Raw genomic sequence first — 25,931 nt, 5'->3', positions numbered from 1 at the left:
CCTCTGCCCTTTTCGCTCTCAAAGGGCATAAAATTTCAAGTTCACAACAGCAAATTTTCTACAATAACCTTTAATTAAACACACATTTGTAAAGTAAGTGGGGAAACATTTTATCCAAGAAGAGAAAAAAAAAACATAGTTTTGATGTTGCCTACATCTAACACTTACAACTTAGTAAGGTAGAATTACACAACAAGAACTAACCCCACAAACCAATTTTACACTTGCAAGAAGCACAGCTGAGTAGAAAGGGCTTGAGGTTTGCATGGATACTCTTTCACGCCTATTAGCAGTTCAAGGCCTCTGGCCTCCTACTTTGGGAAGATTTCTATTAACTTTTGCATGAATAAGAACACAAAAATAGCAAGCTCAAATTCTTTACAATAGTCTTTCCTGTTACACATTTCTTGTGGCTGTATGTTTTCACTCCCCAACAGCTCCAGAAAATTCCTAACACTCTAAATGTGACAGCTCAAAAACACAGGTACTGCTTCAAACTTTAAACAATCATGAGTGTGACAGTCTGATCCCTTAAGACATGAATCCACTTTTCATCATTTACAGTTTATTACATACATAAAATTGTACATACATTTATAAGTTTAAAGGTCTCATTTCACATAGGACTGTTCTGTTGAAAATTAAGTTAACCATTACTTATTAAATCAGCATAATTGATTAAAACAAATCCCTTAGAAATGGGATTAATACAAAAAAAAAAACCCAGTCTCTTCTTCCTCAAGAAAATGCTAGCGATGCCTTGGTATTTTGAATAGTTCTGTATTAGCCAGGATTTGTTATAAGAAGAATAAAATAAAATGATTTATTAAATCCTGAACAATCTGGAAAAATCCTTATTGTGGGAAAAAAGTATGCTATTAGCATGTTTATATTTCTACATAGCTCGAAAATATGTTGCAAACACGCAACAGATGGTCTGACGTTATTTGACGTGGTTTAGGTGTTTTAACTGATCTGCAGCCCCATCCTCTCTAAAAAAGACAGCTTAGCTGGGATTTGCCTGCAATTTATCAGTGAATTTAGATTGCATTTGCCACAGTCATAACAGCAGCTGCCTTGGCCCACCACCAGGCCCCGGTCACTTCTGAAACCATTATGTAAGCCCTACACCTAGCAGTATTAAAAACGTAAGTGTCATACTTCAAATGGTAAGAATATTTTATTCAGATTTACTGAAGAGGTTATAAAAACCAGGAAGATACACTTAATTAATACTTCAAAGCTGCAAATTATCACTGAATCATTTTTTGCCTCTGACTAAGAATTTATTGCAAAAACCTGTGATATATTATGCAGATGGTAAATTGTAGTACTTCAGACACCATAATATTTTAATGGCCTGTTAACCCATACATTAAAGGAACTACTAGGAAGAAGAACTGCTAAAAGAACATTATTTATTGTTTTTAAGAGAAGGAAGTGAAAGCAGACTGCTTTTTCTAAAAGTGATTCAGCATACTATTTGCTGAAGTTTATATATAGATTTTATATAAAAGTATGCAGAAGCTCTAGAAGAAATGTATGAACTACATATTCTTAATGAAGCCTCCAATCGGCTTAATAGTGCTGACTTCGTGTTCAGACTATGCCTGATAAAGCTCAAAGACGGACCATACCGTTGCATTTGTTGGATCCTGGAACGCTCTAGCTGCGCCATCCTGCTGGGGCTCACGTGAAGCGGCAGAGTGGTTCAATCCTGACGCGTGTGAGGGTCCAGCATCAGACTTCCTGGACGAATTGACTTCTGCCTACAGGGAGTACACATGTATGCTTGAGAGACGAGATCAAAACTGCTCCAAGGAGACTTGGCTTTTTTTGGAATGTGTATTTTAATATATGGAGAATATGAATATACTTACTGAAATGTAATGTAAAATCAAGTATGCCAACTGCATTTCAATTACATATCAACAGGTTTAAGAAATTCTTAGAAGAGTAGAGATGTGCAAATATCATTTTAAAACCAATTTTAAGTTTGTTTGCGCATAACAACAGGTATAACGTTCAAAAAATGGACAAATATACAGAGCAAAAAAGAAAATTCTTTAGAAGATCCAGGACGACATTATGCCAGAAATAACACCATTTTTTAAAACTTCTGTTCCTCATGTCTTTAAGTGAATGCTGACTACTGTTGTTACAAGTGAACTAATATAGCCCATTTCTCAGCAGGGTGAACGAGCCTCCAGTACGTGCTAATTTAATGTGGCTATGCTTGTCCTAGTAGTGAAGCTGCCTCACAGCCAGAGTGGACATATATGCACAGCGCTACACTGTGTCAGGCACAAGAGCCTCAGTTTCCCGTATTTAAATTTCAGCACAAGCAGAGCAAAAGGAAAAATACAAGTCTTGTCTTTTGTACGCATTTATAAAATGTCTAATAAGCATCAATTCCCAGAATTTAGGTTTCACGCTTTTGGACGTTTTAGACAAGAGATCAGTACTGACATGTAGAAGATCATAAACAAACCTCTTGTTAAAACAGTTATATTATGTGCCTGCAATAATCCCTTGGGAATAGAAAAAGAAATAGCATCATAGTCCTGAATTGAAACACTTTAAAATTTATACATATCAAAAAACCAAAAAAGTCATGACCAGATCAATTTTTATCAGCAAGCAAGTCACCTCCCAAGTCATGTATCTAGATCTCAATTTACTGTAAAGATGACAATTCCAAATCTAGTACCTGTCTTCAAATGCAGATATAAGTAGTGGTAGTAGTAGTAAGAAATACAAACACTATATTAGAAACCAACCAGTTACAGTAATAATAAGCTGATAAGATCAAAAGATAACAATATCCCTTTTCATTATACTATTTTTGTGTAAGGAAATTAAATTCCCTGTTTCTTGATGTGTATTATCTCAGGAGAATCTGAAAAATATATCACTGAAACAACCTGAAGATGAACTTAAAGATTCAAAAACACTTATAATCTGATAACGCTGCTTTCTTTTTGCACTTGACTATTATGAACTCTAATATTAGATAGGACAAGTTCTGACTCAAATACGGACAAGCAACAAAGCAACACAGAGTTATGAATAATTTATGCTGGAATGGACCTCTAGATGTGAACTGGTCCAACTCCCTCCTCAAAGTAGAGTCATGGTCAGTCAACTTTTGAGCATCTACAAAGCTGGAGATTCAACAGCCTCTCTAAGCAGCCTGCTCCAGCATTTCACAATCCGCAGGGTGAATTTTCCTTTCCCATATCCAGTTATAAGTTCCTTCCCTGGAATCTGCGACCACTCCTTTTCATACTTCTGCTTTTTCCAGTAAGAGCTCATTTCATCTTTACTGTTAATCTCTACAAAGCACATACTCTACAAAATGTGCATTTGATTTATTTTAGTTTATGAAAGTACTAAGTCTAGTATGCTAGAATGAAGTAAGACTAATATTCAAAAAAATAAAACACTTGAAAATTCCCAAAAATGAAATATCATTTTTGTCACCTAGTCTCTCTTTTCTCCAACCCTTACCTCTCCTTCCAGAAAAGCTGGAGAGAACACAGAAGATCAACATATTTAAAAATACTAATGAGGGTGAGTGCAAAATTAATTTTACTGCAAAATATGCCTTATGATGGCAACATGTAGACAACACATTGTTTTACAGTAATGCATATGCTATTAGTCATCTATCTTTTCTTTTTTCAAGTGGAATTGAATTTATGGCATATAGCACCTAAAATGCACAAAACAATTTGCAGGTCAATGTAAAGCTGATTAAAAAAATGTAATTTTCTATTCAAACAGACAGAAACAAGGGTGGAGGCCCACAGAAGCAGGAAAATTGTAATGTGAAAATATGATTTGTTATTTTTTTCTCCTGGATTTCATATTCCTGTCTCAATACCACATATGGGTTTGGGTTTGTTTTTTGTTTAAAAGTTAACATTTTGCTCAAGACTGGTATTAAATAATTTCTCATAATCCCAGGATCATCTAGAAAAAGTTATGAAATCTCTTCTTTAAGGATCAAGATAATGTAGAGATTGCTAGTATGCTTGCTAGTAGAGGCTCTCTCAAATTACACACTCAATCATCAATCTGATGTTAAATCTTTCCCTGTAAATTGACATGGAATATATCCAAATAATTAAAAACTTTTGTATTCCCTGCTAGTAATTCGTGCTACTAGTTTACTACAAACACATCAATCGAATGCCTCAGTCTAACATCAATCAAACAAACAATAGAAAGCAGAGAAGCGTGAAGCTTAAAAAAAAAGTCCCTAAAGTTTGATTTAAGAAAGGGAGGGAAGGCACAACCAGAGGAGAGAAATTATTTACCTTATAAAAAACCCACAATGGATTGTAAAAGGCTGTAGAAACCTGAGGCTTTTGTTCATTTTTCCCTTGCTGAGTGCTCGCTCTTAGGAGGTGGAGTTACATGGAACGCACCAATATTCTTTAGATATTGATGTCCCTAAGTCTTTCATTTTAAAACTGAAAAAGGTATGAAATGTAAATTAAGAGTTTTCAAAAAAAAAAAAAATATAATCTGATATTTCTAAAATTTCTGTGATGAAGATTAGCAGTTCTTTAGTAAAAATCAATCCTACCCTTTTTAACCCTTATATATTGTAAAAAAGCCAGGAGCAGGCAGTCCATTGCTTCTTTGAGTAGCTCAGCTTTGAAACTCTGTCCCTGTACCTCCCCATCTTTGTAAAATATTTTGAGATGTTTTTATCATAAGCATTATTACACACAGACCCAACCATGTAAACATGTCTAGATGTGAGATTGCACAGGAATACACGAGTCCTGCAGAACGGGCAGTAGGAGGCTCAGTAGGAGGAAATCTTTACTCTCATGGCACACACACAAAAAAAGTAGTCTTTGGGACAAGGAGGAGAACATTGGTGATAAAAGGTGACATCCCTGACTGCATCCCTGACCTTAGTGAGGATGTACTCTGCACCAATGTCACATTGTCATGATATATTTGACTGTAGTTCCCCGTCTCATACACAGCAGTCTTCCTTAGTGGCTGATTTAAGAGTTTAGTGAAAAACCCAGTGAAAAACAACAGTGTGCATGCAAGACATGCAATTTTCTAAGGCACATATTTGGCTAAACAAACCTTACTTTCACTGAAACACAAGCTAGAGAACACATTTTTGGGTAACAGCAACTTCCATACCAGAGTTCAACTTTCAGTATCTTCAGCTGCAGAGTAGTTCAAAAGAATTTGCAACCATTTTCCAGTAGGAAAATTTTATTCCTTCCATAAGCCAAAAGGAGAAAAAAAAAAAAATCACAAAGGAAAAAAAAAATTAGGTTAGCTTTGCCTAAACTTTCCTAACACTTTTATGATAAGACTAATTCTGGAGAATTTAATCAAGTTATTAGTGACTGAAAATATGGAAGTAAAAGCAACATAGTTAGGCAGTTCTTACCACAGTGCTCACCACTGAAATTAAAGCTAATTGACCAGTGCTTGAGATGCACAGTTTATTAATTGGCACATTGCAAGAGAACCTCTCCTATTTTTCTCTTGCAGACTGTCCTACAAAAAACAGGTTTCCATGTAGTGATTGATAAAGTTTTATGAGATGATAAATGTTTCTACAATTTACAAGTTTTTCCTCTTTTTTTTTTTTTAATTCTATACAACAGAGATAAAAGTTGAAACAGTGACTTCACCTTGAAGCTAATTTGTCTGGCAAGTTCTTTAGCTTCCTTGTCTGCCTGGCTTGACACACGTCCGGATGTTAGTGGTAAGAGGGCTGTCTTCATAGATGTGCCACACATTTCACAACAGAAGTCTTGTGACCTGGCCACAAATGACATAGCTCAGAATAGCATGTTCTCATAATGTTCTTGCGTGCTTGTTTAAACAAACTATTTGCAAAACAATCCACAGAAAGAGAAGTGGTGTCAAGACCAGTAGCTGAAAAGTACTTCTCCCCGCCCCAAACCACACTATCTTGAAAAAACATTGAGAATTATGTACGCTACAAACACATATTCTCTCACGTCATTTAGGAAAATATTAACAACTGACTTACATATTGTTATTATCTATACTTTATTAATAATTTGTTACCATTTTAAAACTTAATTTATATCTGCAGCAAATTAAAACTGTAAATTATAAAGATCTAACTATTATTAAAAATCCTAAATTGGACCCAGGAGCTTGCACCTCAAATCCAGGAATTTCATCTTCTACGAGAGCATTACCTTTCCCCCCTTGCACACATAATTTGCCTATAGGGCACACCACAGGCAGCTCTCCAAGCCAATGAGAAACCACACCGCCTTGACAGTACACTATCAAGACCAACCCACTAAACCCTACCTCTCAACAGGGTTTATTAGTTTTGACTCAGTGCCATGCTAACAGGAAAGTTTCAGCTTCTGACTGGCTCAGAGTACAAGCAGCGAAAGCTCACAGCTGCCTTCAAAATAAGATACTAGTTACAATTTGGAATACAGTAACTTTGCTTATAAGACAGGGATATGGTCATAGAATCATCGAACGGTTTAGGTTGGAAGGAACCTTCAAGATCATCTAGTTCCAACCCCCCTGCCATAAGCAGGGACACCTCCCACTAGACCAGGTTGCTCAAAGCCCCATCCAGCCTGGCCTTGAACACTTCCAGATCTTTCAAGTACTTTCTTCTCCCCAGATGGAGAAAGGAGAAATACCAAAAAAACCCCACACATGTAAGATTTCATTTACAGATGATCACAGTATAGTTGAGGTTGGGAGGGACCTCTGGAGATCATTTAGTCCAGCCTCCTTACTCAAAGCAGGGTCAAGCAGAACACATTGCTCAGGTCCAGTCACATTTTTAATACCTCCGAGGACAGAGACTCCACCCCCTCTCTGGACAACCTGTGCTATTGCTTTGACCATCTTCACAGTAAAAAAGTGTTTTCTTGCATTCAGACCGAATTTTGTGGGCTTCAGTTTGTGCCCATTGCCTCCTGTCCTGTCACTGGATGCCACTGAGAAGAGCCTGGCTCTGGCTTCTTTAGATCTTCCTTTCAGATATTTGTATGCACAGAGAAGATCCCTTGAGCCTTCTCTTCTCAAGGATGAATGCTCCCAGCTCTCTTAGCCTCTACTGCTATAAAACATATTCCAGCCCCTCAATCACCTTCGTGGCACTGCATTGGATTTGCTCCAGTAAGTCTGTATCTTTCTTGTACTCTGACCTCGACACAGCTCAAACCTGGACCCAGCACTCCACATGTCTGACCAGCGCTGAGTACAAAGGAAGGATCACTTCCCTCGACCTGCTGGCAATATTCTTCCTAATGCAGCTCAGAATACCATTAGCCTTCTTTGCTGCAAGGGCACATTGCTGCCTCATGATCAGGTTGGTGTCCACCAGGACCCCCAGGTCCTCCTTTTCCATGCTCCTTTCCAGCTGGTCGGCTGGCGTTAATCCTCCCCAGGGGCAGGACTTTGCTTTTCTCTTTGTTGAACTTGATGAGATTCCTCCAGCCCGTTGAGGTTCCTCTGGATTGCAGCACAACTTTGTGGTGTAACAGCCACTCCTCCCAGTTCTGTATCACCTGCAAACTTGATGAGGGTGCACTTTGCCCCATCATCCAGATCGTTAATGACACTGAATAGCGCTGGCCTCAGTATCGACCCCTGGAGTACATCAGTAGTGACCAGCCTGCAGCTGGACTTCTTGCTGCTTAACAAAATCCTTTGAGCCCGGCAGCTCAGCCTGTTCTTAATGCACCTTACTGTCCCCACTTACCTAGGCTGTACTTCATGAGTTTCTTTGAGGATGGTAAGGAAGACAGCACCACAAGCCTTGCTAAAGTCTAGAAAAACAACATCCATTGCCTTCTCCTTATCCACTAAGCTAATTGTTTCATCATAGTCACAAATCTAATTTTAAGTTAATTTCCTAAAAATCATTCAGAACCCATTGCTTCAGATTTTTTGTCATTGTTTCATTATTATTTACGTAAGAGAAATGATGAAGCATTTTTTGGTTGTTTTCTCCCCCACTTACACTTACTACCAATTCCATCATACTCATTTTCCTCCACACTGCAATTACCACTGTATCGCAATGTTAATTGTATCTCTAAGCCTGAATTTCAGACGAACTTCTAATTTGACCACACAATACTGGAAGGAATATAGCCCTCTCAAAGTATTTTATTTGACCATAAGTTCTGAGTTTGCATGATGTTCAGGAAAAAAAAAATAATATATACATACACACAAGGCATAGAACTTTTTTTATATTTGGAATAAATGCCAGAGAACAGACTGAAGTGACTTACTTTCTACTCAATGCCTCACCCTAAAAGAGAGTACATATATTGGTACCTACAGTAACATAGTGCTTACTTCTTTGCAAGAGCTCTTCTTTCTTCTGGTGTATAATCTAGAGATCCTATTGCTCCTTCACCTTTGGTTGGCATAAATCCAATAATGGCTAGTAAAGCTGTTCTTACTGAAACAGGAAAACAGAGATACAAACAAGGTTGCAGAAACAACTTATTTCATCTCACTCTACACTTGGTACAGAAAAGTTACAGTTCTGCCTGTAAAACTTCATTTTGTCCAAAGGAGTAGTCTGAATTTCATACAAGCAGCACTGGGGGTTTTTTTGTACACAGCGAGGCTTTCTTCATTTTTTAAACATCACATTATAAATGAAAGGCAAGCCCTTGCTCTTCCATCAGCCAACACACAGAAGAAAAGATAAGCTGTCACAAAAATGTTGCATCAATATAAAGATTAGAGTTCCAGACTTTAAAAATGGTTTCTGAAAAAATAAAGGTAAGGCAGAATTAACATATAAATGGGGACAAAAAGAAGAGGAGGATTCATAAGGCATTCTTCCTTTTGTGCGTGTTTTCTATGAGACATGAATTCTGCAACTTACTGCACGCAAGCTCAGCGGTTTTCTTTCATGCAATATACTGCAGAATTTGTTCCTTTTGTGTCATCATGCTGGGGAAGGAGCTTGCTTAAATACTAATAACAGCTCATAACAGCACTGTCATCTAAAACACCTCTTTTGACAATATCTATCCTTCAATTTTGTTTTACATAGTTATGAAATTTAAGAATTCAAGACACTTTGCTAGTAGATTTGGTAAATAAGTATCACATGAAGCTAAATACCAGAAAATAGAGATAGGATATTTACACCTCCTACTTAGAAGACAGTATTTTCTACTCTTGAAAAAAACATAAGAGATTTCACAAAATTTGAAGAGTGGTCTGCTAGAAAACTCCTAAGATCTTATCAACATATTTTAAAAGTGCAGCTGATATCCAAAGAAATATTGTACTCCGCAAAACTAAAATTATATAAATGCAGAAATATTGCCTTGGATGAATTGTGCCAACTCTCAATTTCTGTCATACTGAAATGTAAAAAAAAAAAGGTAGAAAACATTCAATTATTCTGAACTCAGACCATGTTGTCTTTTCTCTTGAGCGTTCAGAAGTACAGCATCAGAATTAAAAGCTAAACACACACCCCTCTATCAATATTCAAGCTGGTTTCAGTGGTTATACAAAACCAGGGTAAAGTAATATGATTTAAAGTATTTTCATATTTTAATTATTAAAAAAAAAAACACCACAAACCCAAAGAACATTCTAAGTAGTCTGAAAATTCTTTATGTTTGTGCATCCAAATAAATAAGAGCTTAACATCAAACTGCAAGAGGGCAGGTTTAGATTAAACATTAGAAAGAAATTTTTTACTTTGAGGGTGGTGAGGCACTGGAACAGGTTGCCCAGAGAAGTTGTTGAGGCCCCATCCCTGGAAGTGTTTAAGGCCAGGCTGGATGTGGCCTTGGGCAACCTGGTCTCGTGGAAGGTGTCCCTGCGTATGGCAGGGGGGTTGGAACTCTATGATCTTCAGGGTCCTTTTCAGCCTAAACCAGTCTATGATTCTATGATCAACCCCTCAATTTCTCAACCATTTCCCCCCGCATTTATTTAATACCACTCCCAATTCCCTTCTATGTCATTCTTCCATGACTTTACATTTCTCAGATTCTCCCATACTTTTACACCCTCAAAATCTGTCTCCTTTTCCACTATAAACATTCTTTATGAGATATTTTTCAGTGTAAAAATCTAATTGCTTGATGAGGGTAACATTTTCTAAATAATTGTTACTTACTACTCCATGAAGGCTGCCATGTTTCAGGATGATGCCCTGAGATGCTTAAACAAATTTTCTTCCCCACTTCAAACCTGCCATTGGCCTTCAAAGAAAGGAGGAGGATAGAATAAAACATACTGGAAGTTAACGCTTGGTTTTTGATACAAGTTGTAAAAAACCCAAACAAATCTATATGCAAACAATACTTGATCATTATATTAATGCTAACCTCACAGAATTGGCATTCAGCTTTCTGAACAAAGTAGTCTGCCCTCTGGCTCTATTCATGCATGAAGAAACCCTTAACTGATACCTCACATTCCCCAGTGTGACGTGGTGGCTTACCTGTTGCTCCTGTAACCCACACACCACATGCAGAGCCTGAAAAGCTATAGCTTTATGAAACTATGCACAGATGTGGCCTTTGTCCCAAACCATAGGTCTGCCTTCCTATATGCGACCAATGTCTCCAACAGAGACCAAGAGGGCCCATGGAGAAAACAGATTAGACAATCACATCAGCAATGTGACTACTCCTGGAGAAAACTTCCATTTATCAGGTGCAAAGCTTCATGTAGTTACAGAACACCAAAGTCACCTTGGAAAACTTCTGGTCTTCTATTGGCAGCATTAACTGTACTATGCCACCTTTCTTACAAAAATAACATTACCTTAAATGCCAAGAATGTCTCTCTGACACCCACGGTTAAATTGATCACTTGAAAAGGAAAAATTAGTAAACATGCTTACCGTCAGCAAAATAATGCTGGGTGGTTTCATGGGATATTCCGGTGGTAGTACTATTCGCCCGTGATAAATCCCTCCATCGAAATCTGAATCTGGAGGGCCCCTAACGGTAAAGTGCCATTCAAAAAGGTTATCCTAAAATGCCCCCACCAAAGGGAGAAGGAAAAAAAAAGAAAAAAAAAAAAGAACATGTCAAAGAAGTAGACAACTAAACACCATTTTCTTGAACAGGGACAGGCTAAAGAAACAGAGTAAGACAACAAACACATTACTAAGATTCTGGTTAAAAGAATAAAATAGTGTAGCTGTCCAGTATTTTTCTTACACAATGGTCTTGTTGAATCCCTCAAATTCATTATTCAACCTCTTCACTCGAGTTGTATCAATTATGACAAGTTTTATTACCCGAGAGATGGAAAACTGAGTCAACTAGGGAAAACTGGGTCTTTGCTCCAGTGAATAATATTTTTTTGAAAACAGAGGGGAGACCCACCCCAAGAAAGAGCATTAATGACAACCTCCCCAAAGCCCCTTCCATGCACAAGCTAACACAAGGACTTGACTCACACCCAAGAAACTTCCCATCCTCTTTTGCTTCTCCATAAACGTATTGGGTTTGTGTGGTTTTCACAGCAGGGGGGCTACAGCAGTGGCTTCTGTGAGATGCTGCAAGAAGCTCCCCCATGTTCAATAGAGCCAATGCCAGCTGGCTCCAAGATGGACCCACCACTGGCCAAGGCCGAGCCCATCAGTGACAGTGGTAGCTCCTCTGGGTCAACAAATTTAAGAAGGGGAGGAAAAACCCGCATGTGGCAGCCAGAAGAGAGGAGTGACAATATGTGCAGAAACAACTCCACAAGCACCAAGGTCAGTGAAGAAGGAGAGGAGGTGTTCCAGGCACCAGAGCAGATATTCCCCTGCAGCCCACGGTGAAGACCATGGTGAGGCAGGCCGTCCCCCTGCAGCCCATGGAGGTTAACGGTGGAGCAGATATCCACCTACAGCCCATGGAGGATACCACAACAGAGCAGGTGGATGCCTGAAAGAGGCTGTGACCCTGTGGGAAACCCATGCTGGAGCAGGCTCCTGGCAGGAACTTGTGGCCCCATGGAGAGAGGAGCCCACGCTACAGCAGGTTTTCTTACAGGACTTGTGACTTCATGGGGGACCCACACTGGAGCAGTCTGTTCCTGAAGGGCTGCACCCTGTGGAAGGGACCCATGCTAGAACAGTTGGTGAAGAACTGCAGCCCATGGGAAGGATTCACGTTGGAGAAGTTTGTGGAAGACTGTCTCCCATGACAGGGACCCCACAGTCAAGCAGGGGAAGAGTGTGAGGAGTCCTCCTCCTGAGGAGGAAGGAACAGCAGAGACAACGCGTGATAACTGATTGCAACTTTCATTCCCCATCCCCCTGTGCCAGCTCAGGTGGAGGAGGTAGAGAATTCTGGAGTGAAATTAATCCCAGGAAGGAGGGAGAGGGGTGGGGAGAATGCATTTTAAGATTTAGGTTTTATTTCTCATTAGCCTACTGTGATTTTGATTGATAATAACATTAATTTCGCCAATTAGAGTCTGTTTTGCCTGTGACGGTAATTGCTGAGTGATCTCCCTGTCCTTATCTTGACCCACAAGCCTTTTGTTATATTTTCTCTCCTCTGTTCAGCTGAGGAGGGGAGTCACAAAGCAGCTTTGGTGGATACTCGGCACCCATTCAGGGTCAAACCAGCATAATAAACAATTTTGAAATAGCTACTGTGCCTTACTGCACAACAGGTACACTTTGAAATTTGGAATATCATTTTCATTAGACATACAAATAACTTCTGTTCAAGCATTATTTCTTTGGGGTTCTGTGTTTGGCTTTGTATATCAGATCTCATGATGCCCACAACTTCCTCAATATTTACAAGCAGAACAACTCCTACTGTTAGGACAGGAGTCCAAATGAGGCTTGCTGTCAGTGAATGAGATCTCTCACCTAATGCTGAACACTGGTATCACAGGGCTGTGACTGCCCACCTAGTTACAATTTTTTCAAGAATGGGAGGTAATTGCCAACATTTCCAGCATTTCCTTTCATCTGCCACCGCTTTCTTCCCAGTGACTCACTGTTCTAACCCAGAAATGAGACCTTCATGTAAGTTACAAGTAATAGCATGAATTAAACCTCACATTTCACCACAAGGGTAAACACAAGGTATAGACTGAAATTAGTCGATAACAAGGTATATTTTATAGCACCAAGGAACATGCTATTTTCTGTAAGCATGTTAAGCATGCTACGCGTTTCTGTGAATGGCTAAATCAAATCCCCAAATTGAATACCACAGAACGTTGCCTTTTTTATTATTCCAGTGAAATCAGAAGGGGGTTTCCAGAATTGCACGCATTTACATTTTTCACAGTTTTTTGTATGCAAAATAGTGAATCATCATAGATCACCTAGGCTTAAGTGTTTTGTTGAGCAACTCAGCAACTGAACCAGATGTCAGGTTTGGGTGGAAAAAGCTTAAGTTCAACATAATGCATTTATGTAGTCTCAGGGAGGAGGAGGAGGAATAAACATACTGTACCTGTGCAATAAAATTACTGAGGTGCAATGTAAAACCAGTATTATGTACTTTCACTAACAACCTGGAACTACAATACCATTAAAGTGGAATTCTGCTGATTTCCGTGATAGGAAAAAAAGAACTGAATCAATTCTTAAAGGTCTGCTAGTATCTAAATATGTATTTTTTAAATACATAAGCATACAGAGAACTTAGAGTATATAGTAATAACACAGCCTAATTACAAGCTCTTGCAAACATATAGAGAAACAAACCTCCAAAGGCTGTGCATGATAATGATCTGTAGGATCCTTCAGTTCTGCAGCCTCTTTCATCAAACGTTTGACAGCTGAAAAAGAGAAAGTGTAAGACATGAAAATAAAGTAAAAAAAATAGTATGTGTCGCATACAAAAATACATGAACATTTCTTGAAGACCTCCTTTCAGCTAACTAATCTTTTCAACACGCCCCAGATTCTTCACTGGAGTTAATAATCCAAGACACAATATAAATTACTCATGCTGAATAAATCTTAAATGATTTATACAAGCACAAAGTTATGAAAAATACGTTATATGGTCAGAGTTTCTCAACACTAAACACGGGGGCTAAAGTAGTTTTACATAATTAATTGCACCAAAGACAACAAAAACCAAAGGTGTCATTAATGGAGTTTCAGACTTTAAATACAAGATGTACAAGACTAATATCCTCAATATTTTATCATAAAGGACATCATGTGCATCTCTAAACAACTGCTGAAAAGTGTTATCTTGACAGCTCCCATGACTATTACATGACTACTCCCTTAATTATTCCAAAGGGTCACAATACCATTTGAGAGAAACCAACACACCAATAGTACAAGGAGACGAAGTTTTATACCAGATTTGAAAACGCATATGCCCACCCAGAAAAATTTACCCAGTAAATGAACCTGAGTGTGGGTACACAGGTATTTTTCTATCTCAAATTCAGGATAGTCATTAGTTACCCTCTCCAATCTTCTACTTCAGAACCACCAGCCTCTTCTGTATTTTCTGCATCTTCTTCTTCCTTACCCTTTAGTAAGTTCTGTTACATCACTGGTCCTGCCAGGTGCCCTCAGGCCTATCATGCATTATTAATGCCTAATAAAGAACTCAGCCAAACTGAAGAACAGACTAAACATAAGAACTATAGACAAGAAATTCAAGGATGCCGCCTCACGAGTAAGATTAGGTAGAAAGTTCTTACTCCCTCCTACTTAGTGGAAAAAGTGTAAATACCAGTTACCTCTTCAAGCAATTACATAGGAACAGGATCCATCAATCCATCCTGCGCATTCAGTTCAAACCATGGATGTCCCTCCCACTCATGTAATTCTCTAACTATAAAGAAGGAGAAACAATGCCCAAATTCCCTTACAGTGTAAGCACAAAGATATGGTGCAAGTGAACCGTAGTTCCTCGATTTACAAAGCCTGGCAACACCAGCTGACTGTAGGCTCTGTAGCATGCTCAGACTCCAGGGCTTTACTCACTTTCATGAGGCTGTGACGTAAACTACTCTTAACCTTCCTGCAGCACGATTTTTATTTCAATCTACTGTGAAAAGTTATTTTGCACCTTCGCACTTCTTGACAGCTATAAACAACAGCTCAAAGTTTGAGAACTTCACTTCTTACAACCCAAAAAGCAATCAGACTATGCGGAAATTTGCCATTGCCAGTTGTCCCAATTCTGCTGCTGCCAGGGGGAGGTGTCAATTAAAACACCCTGCAGAGCCCATGAGGTCACGTCACAGACAGCAGCATCCAGGCTCCCCTCTTTCATCTGCGTTAAGTTTTACCAGTTCATTAGCAAGGAATAATGAGAAAAGCAGCCTGGACCAGTAAAGGCTTCAGACCCAGCATTGCTTCACAGCCAACAAGCCTGGACACTTGCCTTTTCAGGAGAGTGGCATGCACCAAGATGAGCTAATTCAGGAGTGCACACCCCATGAAGCAAAAGGGTAACCATGAGCAAACTGAGAACGTATAGAACAAAGCCTAACAAAGACAGAGTAGTGATGGACAAAGACAACTGTGTTACTGAGATTTCCTAGACCAGGGACCAAGACAGAAAAGAAATACAGTCCCCCTACATCACCATCATGTGCGGTTACCCATGCTAACTGAGGGAAAGCTATGAGAGAAAAAAAAATAGTTTAAGACTGTTGTACAAAAGTCTACTGACACTCAGCCTACCAGCCTAAAACCGGGCACAGTGTCTTTGGCAGCACACATCAGCACTTCAGATTTGACCTGAAAGGAACAACCTTTTGACCGCTTTAGCTCCAAAGCTCTTCCCTGGCCGCAGAGTGCCAGCAGCTGACAGGCAGAAACAGAAAAACCAAGGGTTTGCCCTTAGAAGTAACCAAGACAGCAGCCAGATGGGGACGACAAGCAGGTAAGCCCCTGTTTAGTAGAAATTAAAACAGAAGCAGTTTAAAGCATGATTTTTTTTTTTTTTAACATGTTTTTGTATTTAATTAATAGTGACACTATATGTATTTTTTCATAGAATTACTTTATTAACAAGAAGCCAGACTACAGAAAAGGGTATCTTAAGAAAAAGAAACGCATGTATATGAAGACACGCTGAGAGAGTTGGGGTCGTTCAGCCCGGAGAAGAGAAGGCTCCGGGCAGACCCTATTGCAGCCTTCCAGTACTTCAGGGGAGCTTATAAGAAAGATGGAGAAAGACTTTACCAAGGCCTGTAGTGACAGGACATGGGGCAATGTTTTTAAACTGAAAGAGGGTAGGTTTATATTTGACATAAAATAAATTTTTTACAACGAGGGTAGCGAGGCACTGGAACAGGTTGCCCAGAGAAATTGTGGATGCCCCATCCTTGGTAGCGTTCCAGGCCAGGTTGGATGGGGCTTTGAGCAACCTGGTCTAGAGGGAAGTGTCCCTGCCCATGGCAGGGGGGTTGGACTAGATGATCTTTCGCAGGTGCCTCCCCAGACCAAACCATTCTGTGGTTCTATTTCCACATTGATGAAAATTGCCAACTGACAAGCTACAAAGAACAGCCTGGACCGATAAAGGTTCATTCTGAGAACGTGTGATCCAGTGAAGAAAGCATTAAATTGTTCCTTCTTTAAGCATGGCTGCGGTATTCATGAGCACAGTCCTTCCTTTGGCTACTGAAAACCGCAATGGAAGAAACAAACATAATTCACAAAGTCTGCCTGCAACAAGTACACGACATTCTTATCCAAACTTAATTAAGAGAGTTTTGATGCAAAATATGGTATTTCAACCCACTTTAAATCACACTGAATCATCCGAGTGAATGTTTGGCAATGGCAATTCTGAAAAATGAGAACAGTTTGGGCCCATTCAAAATAAAGAATTGCAAACCATCAATAAAACCAAAAAGTATCACTAATTCAGCCAAAACAAAAATTCTAATCGAGACATTCAATTTGTCGAAGTCAAGTTTTAGAGAAAAAATAATCAAGGTATTTTTTAATGTGGCATGACTGTCAGCATGAAAAATAACCATGCTTTCACAGGCACACTTGGCTACAATTTATCATAATGCTCATTGACATTAAATACTGAGGAAATGAAGTTTCTGGTCTAACTCTAGAGAGCACAGGAGAGTTCCTGCCCCGGCAGGAGGCACGGGAGCTCTCTCCACTGCTCAGGGAAGGAAAGGAAAGAGCGGTGCTACGGGCCAGAGGCTCTGCCTGATAACCTGCTTCTTGTATTACACTGAACTTACCAAATTTTTCTGAAAAACAAAACATGGATTTTAAAAATCCGAGAATCAAATTTAAAGCCACCAGCTTGCTTTAAGACTCAGCAGTGGTTGAATAACAATTAATGAGCAAAATTTGTGTAATGCATGCATGTATAATTTGTAGATTTATTTCTATCAAAAACTATGTCCTGGTCAAATTCTACTTCTTAAATGCATTTACTTTAAACTATCTGTTCAACATAATTGCTTCTCTTGGATATGTCTTGAAGTCACATTTAAGTACTCCTGCTATCACACCCAACGAGACAAGTTTGCACCTCACGGCTCAGGAAACCCTTCTGTGTACAGAAAATGCAAGTGAGCAGTCTTCATAAATGTCAAAATTACTGCTTAAAGAAATGACAGAATTTGAACATCAATGGTGTTCTCTTTGTAAAATATTATGCCTTATTTTAACAAAAGAATCTGTTACTGTGAAAATAAAGAGTCTTAAAATAAAGCAATTATATCTAGCCTTGTAGAGCTTTGTTTTGTTAGTAATCTTCTCTATTAATAAGGAAGGATTTTAGTTCATTTTTACATTATCAGTGAACAGTGCATGTGACAATCAAATGAGCTGATCAAGGTTTAATTAATGTAAACATAAATCCTGTTGGCAATGTTGTGCATTATTTCAGCGTAACAAAGTTGCGTACCTTTTGCTCACTGGAAGTTCAGAAAATCTGATACAAGTTCTAACTCCCTCCAACAATCAAAAACCAAAAACCCAGACACCGTTACAAGCTTCCTGAAGATCTGCCACAACTTGTCTACAAAAGGCAACAGTACTCAGGTCCAAGAGCTCAACAGGAGAAACAGACCCAGGTGAGGGCGGTGGTAGAGGTGAGGTGGGTGACCCTGTAATCAAACCCGAGTCAGGAAGCACGAGGAGGGTGGTCTCAGTTCAGCAAGGCTCAGCCCCTAGTAGTTCGTCACATGAAGAGACAGCACTTTGTGCACACAAACATGATTGCACGATAAATGAAACAAATTCATATTTAAGGGATATGGGTTGTACGTGACAGTATCTTCCTCAAATGGATAGAAACCTTTTCATTCTGCCAATTTTCAGTTCTTCTGTTTGAAAAAGAAAGTACGTAATAAAGAAATAAAGGAACCTGAAACAGCAGGCATAAAGCTAGAGACCTCATCTTTCAAGTTGACTTATCTGATCCGGAAAAAAAGGAATAAAACAATCTGACAGCTTTTAGTGCTTCAGCAAATGCTTTCTACTTTTTTTTTTTTTTAATGGATGCTATTATTTTTTTTTCCTTTATTTTAAGTAAGATTTAGAGGTTTACTCAGGAGAAATAGAGAAAAAGTACTCATTCTTCCCCATGGTTCTGCTGACCAAGGCAGAGTTAGTAAGGGTGTAATTGACTTATCAAATCCAGGTTTTCCAATGAATTAGTAAAACTCAAAGTTTCTCTGGGATGAAGGGTTTTATAACTACTCACCCCACTTAAACTATTAGTAAAATACAAGTTATCTTTATTACATGTTTGCCTATTAATGATGCTACTATTGTCATTTAGCAAAAATATTAGATGATAATATTAGAAAAATAAAAACACTGAAACTGCACAATCAATTTGAGACAAGCATCAAGGCCTTTCAATTAGACGATGCATACATCATGGATGACATTTGGGAAAGTCTTTTTAAATCCAGTTGTCTGGTTTTTCCCCCCTCTGCTCAATACCCAACCACTGAGCCAAGAGCGCCCAACCCATGGCTGTTGTAACCACCAAGCGACTTCAGAGCTCACAGCACCCAAACTGCCTGTATTCGCATTCAAAAGAAAACCCTGCTTACTAAAGGTAAGTTTAAATTTCACATAAGGGAAAAAATAACAGTGAATCAGTCAGTCAGTAGTTCAACTGCACAAAGACTGCATCATGCTATTAAAAAAAAAAAGGTCAGGATTAAATTTCCGTGTAAAGTACGTAGGATTTTTCATAAGACAACCACACTCGACAAACTTTGACGTGTTAAGTCAAAAAAAAAATCACTTTAAATGATGTGGTCACTAAAGCATGCAAGAAAACATACTTAAAGCAAAGAGTCACAGCAGACTGGAGACTTATGAAATATTTTTACTACAGCTCTTTGATATGCTGAATGGTATTTAAGTATTGTTGTACTCACTAGAGAATGGTTTATTAAATCTAAAAAAATACAGTGACTCTAAGAGGTTCACAGTGACCCGCGCATGTCACTAGGTAACTATGTGTTACCTACTCCACTGTGGATGTGATTTTCCCTGACAGTTTAGAACCAGTGAATGATATGTGATCATTACTGAATTAAAAACAATAAAAGGGGGGAAAAAGGGGGCTTGAGACAAAAGTACCCTGAAATATTAATTACTATCGTTTTGCAGGATAGAATGTCAAATGGTATCTACTCAAGAAATAAATCCATGTTACCACACTTTCAAGTGAGCTCCACATTACTAATACTCTTCTCCTCAGCCTCTACATTTCTTGTGTTTATTAATTTTGCCCCCACCTTTCTTAACCATTCAGAGTTCACATCTGTCTTTAAATAAATTTTCAGTTCCTGCATATATGTCATTTTACCAAAACGTGACTATATTTTCATGAAAATCTGCATAGCAGTTTATAGTCACTTAATTTTGAATCAAGACCCCATTTACAGTTTCATTAGGACTGAGACACCTGATCTTTCTTAATAAAAAAAAAAAAAACAAAACAAAACAAAAAACACACACACACACCCACACGTCCCGGTCACATCTATCCAAATTAAAATTCCTGGAAGACACATGAAACTTTCAGTTGGACAAGTACTTAAACCACTGATGAGGAAAACGTACTACATATTCTGTTTCTTTCAAGCTCTTTTCCAAAGCACTGCCTACTGCCTCTGTCTATGATGGGACAGTGAACTACACAAATCTTTGCTCCGGCAACTCAGCAACCAAAAGTATGCAGAAACAGGCATACTTGCAACAGACCATGCAAAGATTTCCAGATTTTTGTCTCTGGAACTAGAAAGCCAGCAGTGGAAGCAACCCATAATGCTAATGATCCTTCCCATACTGCCAGTGACCACCTTATGAAACATACATCCTCCAGTGCTAGAGGAATGGGCAAAATGAAGAAGAGTTAAAACTTCAATCTCAGGTGAGCACCATCACCACTTTAAAGTCATCTCTACTGAAATCTACTCTAGTTTCAACATTGTTCTAAACATGGTAATCTGCGGAACACTATTTCTCCATACTAGAGAAAGCACACTTCTCTGTCTAAATAAAAGCAAATGGAGACAATGACACTACTGATCATTCACTGCTTCTGTGATGTTCTCCACTAGTCAAGTTCCCATTTTGTGCTGATCTCATGTAACAAGACAGAACAATTGTTCTTACAAAACGGAAATGTGCAGTTGCAGAACTCTAACAACTGTCTGGGGCAGCTATATGTTCCAAAACTGCTTTTATTTTAAAATTCAGTTTGATGGTTCCTTTGACTTCTGCTACAATAACAAATGGAAATACCATTTGCCAAGAGACAGGACAGCTGCTTTGCATCCTCAGGGTCTCAGATACATCCTTTCCCAAGACCCACAAGCCTCCTGAATAGCTGCTTTACATCTTCACAGCCTCACATATATCCTTCAGCAAGGCCCACAAGCCTGCTGTACTCATATAAGTATTGAAAAAACAAACAAACAAACAAACAAACAAACAAACAAACAAACAAAAACCAAAACAAGAATATTTTTAATTAATCTATTCTCTCTTTCCTCTCACTGTTAGGAATGACAGACCTTTAGTCTTCATTTCCCTCAGAGCAGCAGAAGTACAGGACTTTCTGTAGTTACAATTCAAAACTGTTCAGGCAACACAAAGGGAGACAAAACTTACCAAACGTAAGGTGCTTGTTAAACACAGTAAGATCAAGCAGTGTCTTCAGCTTTAATCAACTTTTAACATCCATCAACTTTTTATTTTTAAATATTCTATCTTTATTTCATACATGGAAGGTACTAAGCAGCACAGTACCTACTGGCTATTTTCTATTAACTGTTTTTTATTAACAATGAACTGATACATGCTTGTTGACAAGGAATACTTCTTTCTTGTAAAAAGTATGCATCAGAAATAGAAGTATAGTTTTTCGGAAAAGCAGTAAATATATTGAAGATGACAGCTAAGAGGATCACAATCTCAGAACGTTACATTCCCTGTGTGTCTAAGATCCAAAAGCAAGACCCAAAAGCACTGTCCCGGGCAGCAAATGCAGGACACATGCGCCATGTTTCCCTCCATGTGCTCTCCCCTGTCCTCCAGTGCCCTCACTAGTCAAATTCTAGATGAGGAGGTCTGCTGAAAACAAACAAAAAAACCCACTCAAAATAAAACAAAAAAGCACTGTTGTTTGTGGACTCTATGTGAGTCACTGTAAGTAGCTGTTCATAATTCTTCAAGTGTGTCTGTGCTAATACCCGCTCAGCAGACTGTTAACAACATTCTACATGAAAGAGGGAGACTGTCACTACAAAAACAGTGACTACAAGATTTGGTGTCTGATCCTGCAGCAGGCTATGGGTCACAGCTCTTGGGGAAAAAAAAAGTAAAGAGATTATTCCAAGTAGCTGTCTTATAAATTTTAGAAAATAGGGATGTTCCTGAAGCATGAAGAGGATGAAGTCTGTGCTTTAGTCAGCTGAGCTTTAATATTGATGGAAGAGGTTTATCAGCCATATGGTAGCAGGCTGATATACATTGACTAATCCATTTTGAAATCCTAAGATAGAAAATAGCTTGCCCTTTTACAAGTGACGAGACCAGACATAAAAATATGAAGCAACATCTTAAAAGGCTTTGCCTTATTGAAGCAATACAAAGAAGCCTGAAGTGAGGAGTATGAAATTTCTTCCCTTCCAAAATTAATGGTCTTTTGGGAAGAAATAAAAAAAAAAAAAACAACCAAACAACAAAAGACAACCATGTTCATACATGGTGTAAGGAGACAGCTTCAGGTAAACGCCCCCATACCTCCCTGCTCTTATAGAGCGTAACTGCCAGGAGCCAGCAGCAGCTTAACACATCACCAAGCCCAGACCTGAGTCAGCCATGACACGTACCTATGGTAAATCAAGAGCTGCCAGAGCACCAGCTGCACTGCCTCCCATCGACAGAGACACAGCGTACAGGGAAACAATTTGTTTCACATTGTGGAGAGTTACTGTCTTTTAGATACATTGCAATGAACTAACAGTAGCTGAAGAAACTGAGATAAGGAGGAAGATGAATATATTGACGAGCAGCAATTAGCAGCAGGACAAAGCTGTGTAGCAATAATGCTCTTTACATGGTCTATACAAAAGCACACAAAAAAGAAAGGCACTAGAGAGCCGTATTGATCAATGTGGTCTAGCACACCTACTCACAGAAGAGAGATCCATGTAGCCATGTATCACCATAAAAGAACTGCAGCTCCCGTCATAGCTTTTCAGCAGAATTTAGCTTAAAAGGAAGATCAGTAAAAGCGCAGGTCTCTTCTAATGACATTTTCCTATCTAAAATGTGTTTTCCTTTATATTTCTGATATACCCTACTATAATCATTAAAATAACTTATATTAAAGCTGTAAATAGTATTTGCAGTCTTTAAAAGTACCGAGCAGATGGAAGTCACCATCTGCAAACAGAGTTTGCACAAGTCCAAATGCAGGTTTCAACAGAAGAAGCCTCTTGCGCAGGTACAAAATTATTATTTTCTTCACTCTGTTTCAAGACAGCACATTCCAAATCCCTAAAGCTGACCAGGACGTAAAGGTTAGCAGCTGGATTTTTCCTCTATTCAAGTCAGAACAACAAGAGCAACAGGCACGAGGACAGCTACTAGTTCTAAAGCCTTAGGGGGCTCAGTTACCAAAATATCTTCAGTCCACAGATGACACAACTGTTTGAAATAGGGAATATGGCGGACTTGTTTTTTAGGTATTTCAGTGCATTTACATTAGTTAAAACCACCTTAGTATTAGAACACTCTACACTTCCATCTTAAGCCTTGAGTTGAATAGGAAGTGTAAGATACCATCATTAAAGTGCACGTGTGATGGCAACAAGACAGGAATTTGTAAAATATACAAAAAAATATTAAATAATTTCATATGCTTATCTACCTGATTAGCAAGAAAAGTGCCAGACTAAAAGCAGTGGCTAGACATAACTGCAGTTAACTCATTTTAATGGACAACAACTGTTGAAGAAAAAATATTTATTTTCAATTTTTTTAGTATTTCACAGAATCATGGAATTCTCAGAGTTGGAAGGGGCCTCTAGGGATCATCTAGTCCAACTCCCCTGCTAAAGCAGGATCGCCTAGAGCACATTACTCAGGACTGCATCCAGGCGGGTCTTGAAAATCTCCAGAGAAGGGGACTCCACAACCTCCCTGGGCAGCCTGTTTATTCAATACCTTTTTGCCCATCATTTTTAATGAAAGATTTCATCCATATTAAGTTACTATTGAAATAAGTGTTTTATATCATATTACAGAGGTTTATAAAGTGATTTAAATAATTTATAGAATTTCAGCAGCCATGTGGAAAGAAATAATTTAACATGTTAACAGGCTATAGAGCATGTTTAATTTTGGGAAGCAATATTGAGCCATTGTATGAACCATTAATCTTTGCCAAGTAAGGCTCTTTTTGCTATGGAACAGCACAGGTACTGAAAATCAATTCCAGTAAAGATAATTTTCTCTTGAAAACAAAGGGGACTAGTAACAACACAGGGGAAGACTATTTCTAAATTAAACCACAAATATTTGCTCTCTCCACCCTGATCCCAGAGGCACATCATACAGCACACCACCATTCCAGTGACGTGGCAAACCACAACTAGTGAGCATGTTCATGTGGCCTTGTGAATTCATATATGCAACATATCCAGCATATGTCCCTAAAACATTAAATCATCCTTCCTGATATTTTAAACTATAACAAGTACATCATTTGCATTATGATCCTTCTTATCTTTCAGTTATGCAACTTGGGTGGAGGGTGAAGGACATAATTTAGCAATAGACACATCATCCACAGGAGGCATGTTTTGTAAATAAGCCTGTCATTTACCTTTGTAAGGCACAAGTCATCATAACGTTAAGTTTCTCCCCACCTCCCATGCTGGTAATAGGACAGTATGATTAAAGAATAAAGCCACTATTCATCATAATAACATGAAGCTGATAATACCTACTTCCCAAAACCGGATTAGGGGAAAGCAGGGGCAGGACAGCAACCAACACACAAACCCAACCAGCCCTCACAAACTGTGGAAGAAGTTTTGCTTCAGCAGCGAGGGGCCTCCAGCTGAGCGTGCAGCTCCCAGGAGGTGACGCCTGGCACGGGTGGTGAGGGACCGCTGCTCCAACGCAGCTGTATGGGAGGGAACCGACCTGTCCTCAGTTTCCCTTCCCAGGGAGCAAAACCTTCCCTTCCAGCGCTGTTTCTCAAGACATGCTGTTTCTCAAGACATCTCCCACATCTCTTGAGGCATCCCTCTTGCTTCAAGGGTTCAAAAGAAAGTCTAGAAGTTGTAAGGCATGAATTTTAACACAGAATGCCATGAAAAACCACACACACATGCCTGTCAATACAGCACGTACAGTGACGCTTCTGTAGAACAAACAGACTAAGCCATCGTTGGCAATCTGTCCCCTCACACGCACCTACTTGGAAAGGAGGCGACACCCGGGGAAACAGGACACAGCCACCAGACAGAAAAGTTCAAAGGTACGCTTCCACGGACCAGCAAAACCGCGTGGGCGGGCACGGGCACACACACACCCGGCAGCCAGGCTGTTTTGAACCGAAGCACAGCTCCGAGCCAGTTTTCAAACGCCATGGCACTGGGAAGCTGAAGCCACCCAGCCGGCCTCCGCCTGAACGCTGCCACCTCCCCGGCGCGCAGCTGACCCGCACCCGCGGGCACAGCCGCGGCCCGGGGCCCCCATCCTTCCCTCCTCCCCACCGCGGCCTGTCCCCGGCCGCTGCACCTGTCCCGCCGCGCCCCGGCGGGCGACCGCCGGCCCCGCCGCCACCGCCCCGGCAGCGGCCCACCGGACCTCCGCGAACCGCGGCAGCCCCGGGGCGGGCACACCGCGCCGAAGGCAGCGGCTCGGGCAGCCCGCAAGGCACAGCCGCGCATCCCCCCGCCCCTGCCCGGCCCCGCCGCCCCACGCCCGGCCGAGGCCTGCAGGCGAGACCGGCGGCCGCCTCCCTGGCGCTGGCCGGGGCCTGCCGCGCCGCCTACCCGGGCTCTTGAGGTTGTAGCGGGCTTCCATGGCAGCGGGCACCGCTCGCTCTCGCCCTCCGCAGCGTCTCTGGCAGCGGGGGCCGGAGGAGGGGGCGGAGGAGGAGGAAGGCCGTACTCGGCCCAGCCCGCCTCGCCTCGGGAAACTCCCCTGACGTGGCAGCGGCAGCGGCGGCCCCGCCGTGACCGCGGAGGGAGGCACCTGCCGCGCCGTCCCCGCCCCGCGGCCTGGCCCCCATCGGCAGGGCCCGCCCAGGCAGGGCCCGGAGCAGGCCGCGCAGCCCCGGGGTGGGGGGGCGGCCGGGGCACGGCAGGCCAGGGCGAGGCAGGGCGGCGAGTGAATATCGGTATGGTTGGGTGGCACGAAGTAAAATTCACGAGCTGCCCCTGCTTCTTTGTCGTGGCGTGGAAGAAGAAGC

General features: G+C 40.3%; 1 protein-coding gene across 1 annotated transcript in view; it reads right to left on the bottom strand.

Moving 5' to 3' along the window:
- The window catches only part of UBE2J1 (ubiquitin conjugating enzyme E2 J1), a 31,768-nt gene extending 6,183 nt beyond the window's left edge, over positions 1 to 25,585 (bottom strand). Inside the window, exons 1-7 of the mRNA XM_082481315.1 lie at positions 25,513 to 25,585; positions 13,718 to 13,791; positions 10,892 to 11,023; positions 10,160 to 10,244; positions 8,362 to 8,467; positions 5,679 to 5,808; positions 1,638 to 1,769 (exon numbers count right to left, since the gene is read on the bottom strand). Of these exons, the coding sequence (XP_082337441.1) occupies positions 1,638 to 1,769; positions 5,679 to 5,808; positions 8,362 to 8,467; positions 10,160 to 10,244; positions 10,892 to 11,023; positions 13,718 to 13,791; positions 25,513 to 25,543 (690 nt within the window). The 5' untranslated portion in view covers positions 25,544 to 25,585. The remainder of the gene's footprint in view (positions 1 to 1,637; positions 1,770 to 5,678; positions 5,809 to 8,361; positions 8,468 to 10,159; positions 10,245 to 10,891; positions 11,024 to 13,717; positions 13,792 to 25,512) is intronic.
- Positions 25,586 to 25,931: the final 346 nt, after the last annotated feature.

The sequence above is a fragment of the Vanellus vanellus genome (genome assembly GCF_965231255.1).
Source record: "Vanellus vanellus genome assembly, chromosome: 3".
Lineage (NCBI taxonomy): Eukaryota > Metazoa > Chordata > Aves > Charadriiformes > Charadriidae > Vanellus > Vanellus vanellus.
The sequence above is the reverse complement of the archived record's forward strand: the minus strand, read 5'-3'. Positions and strand labels throughout refer to the sequence as shown.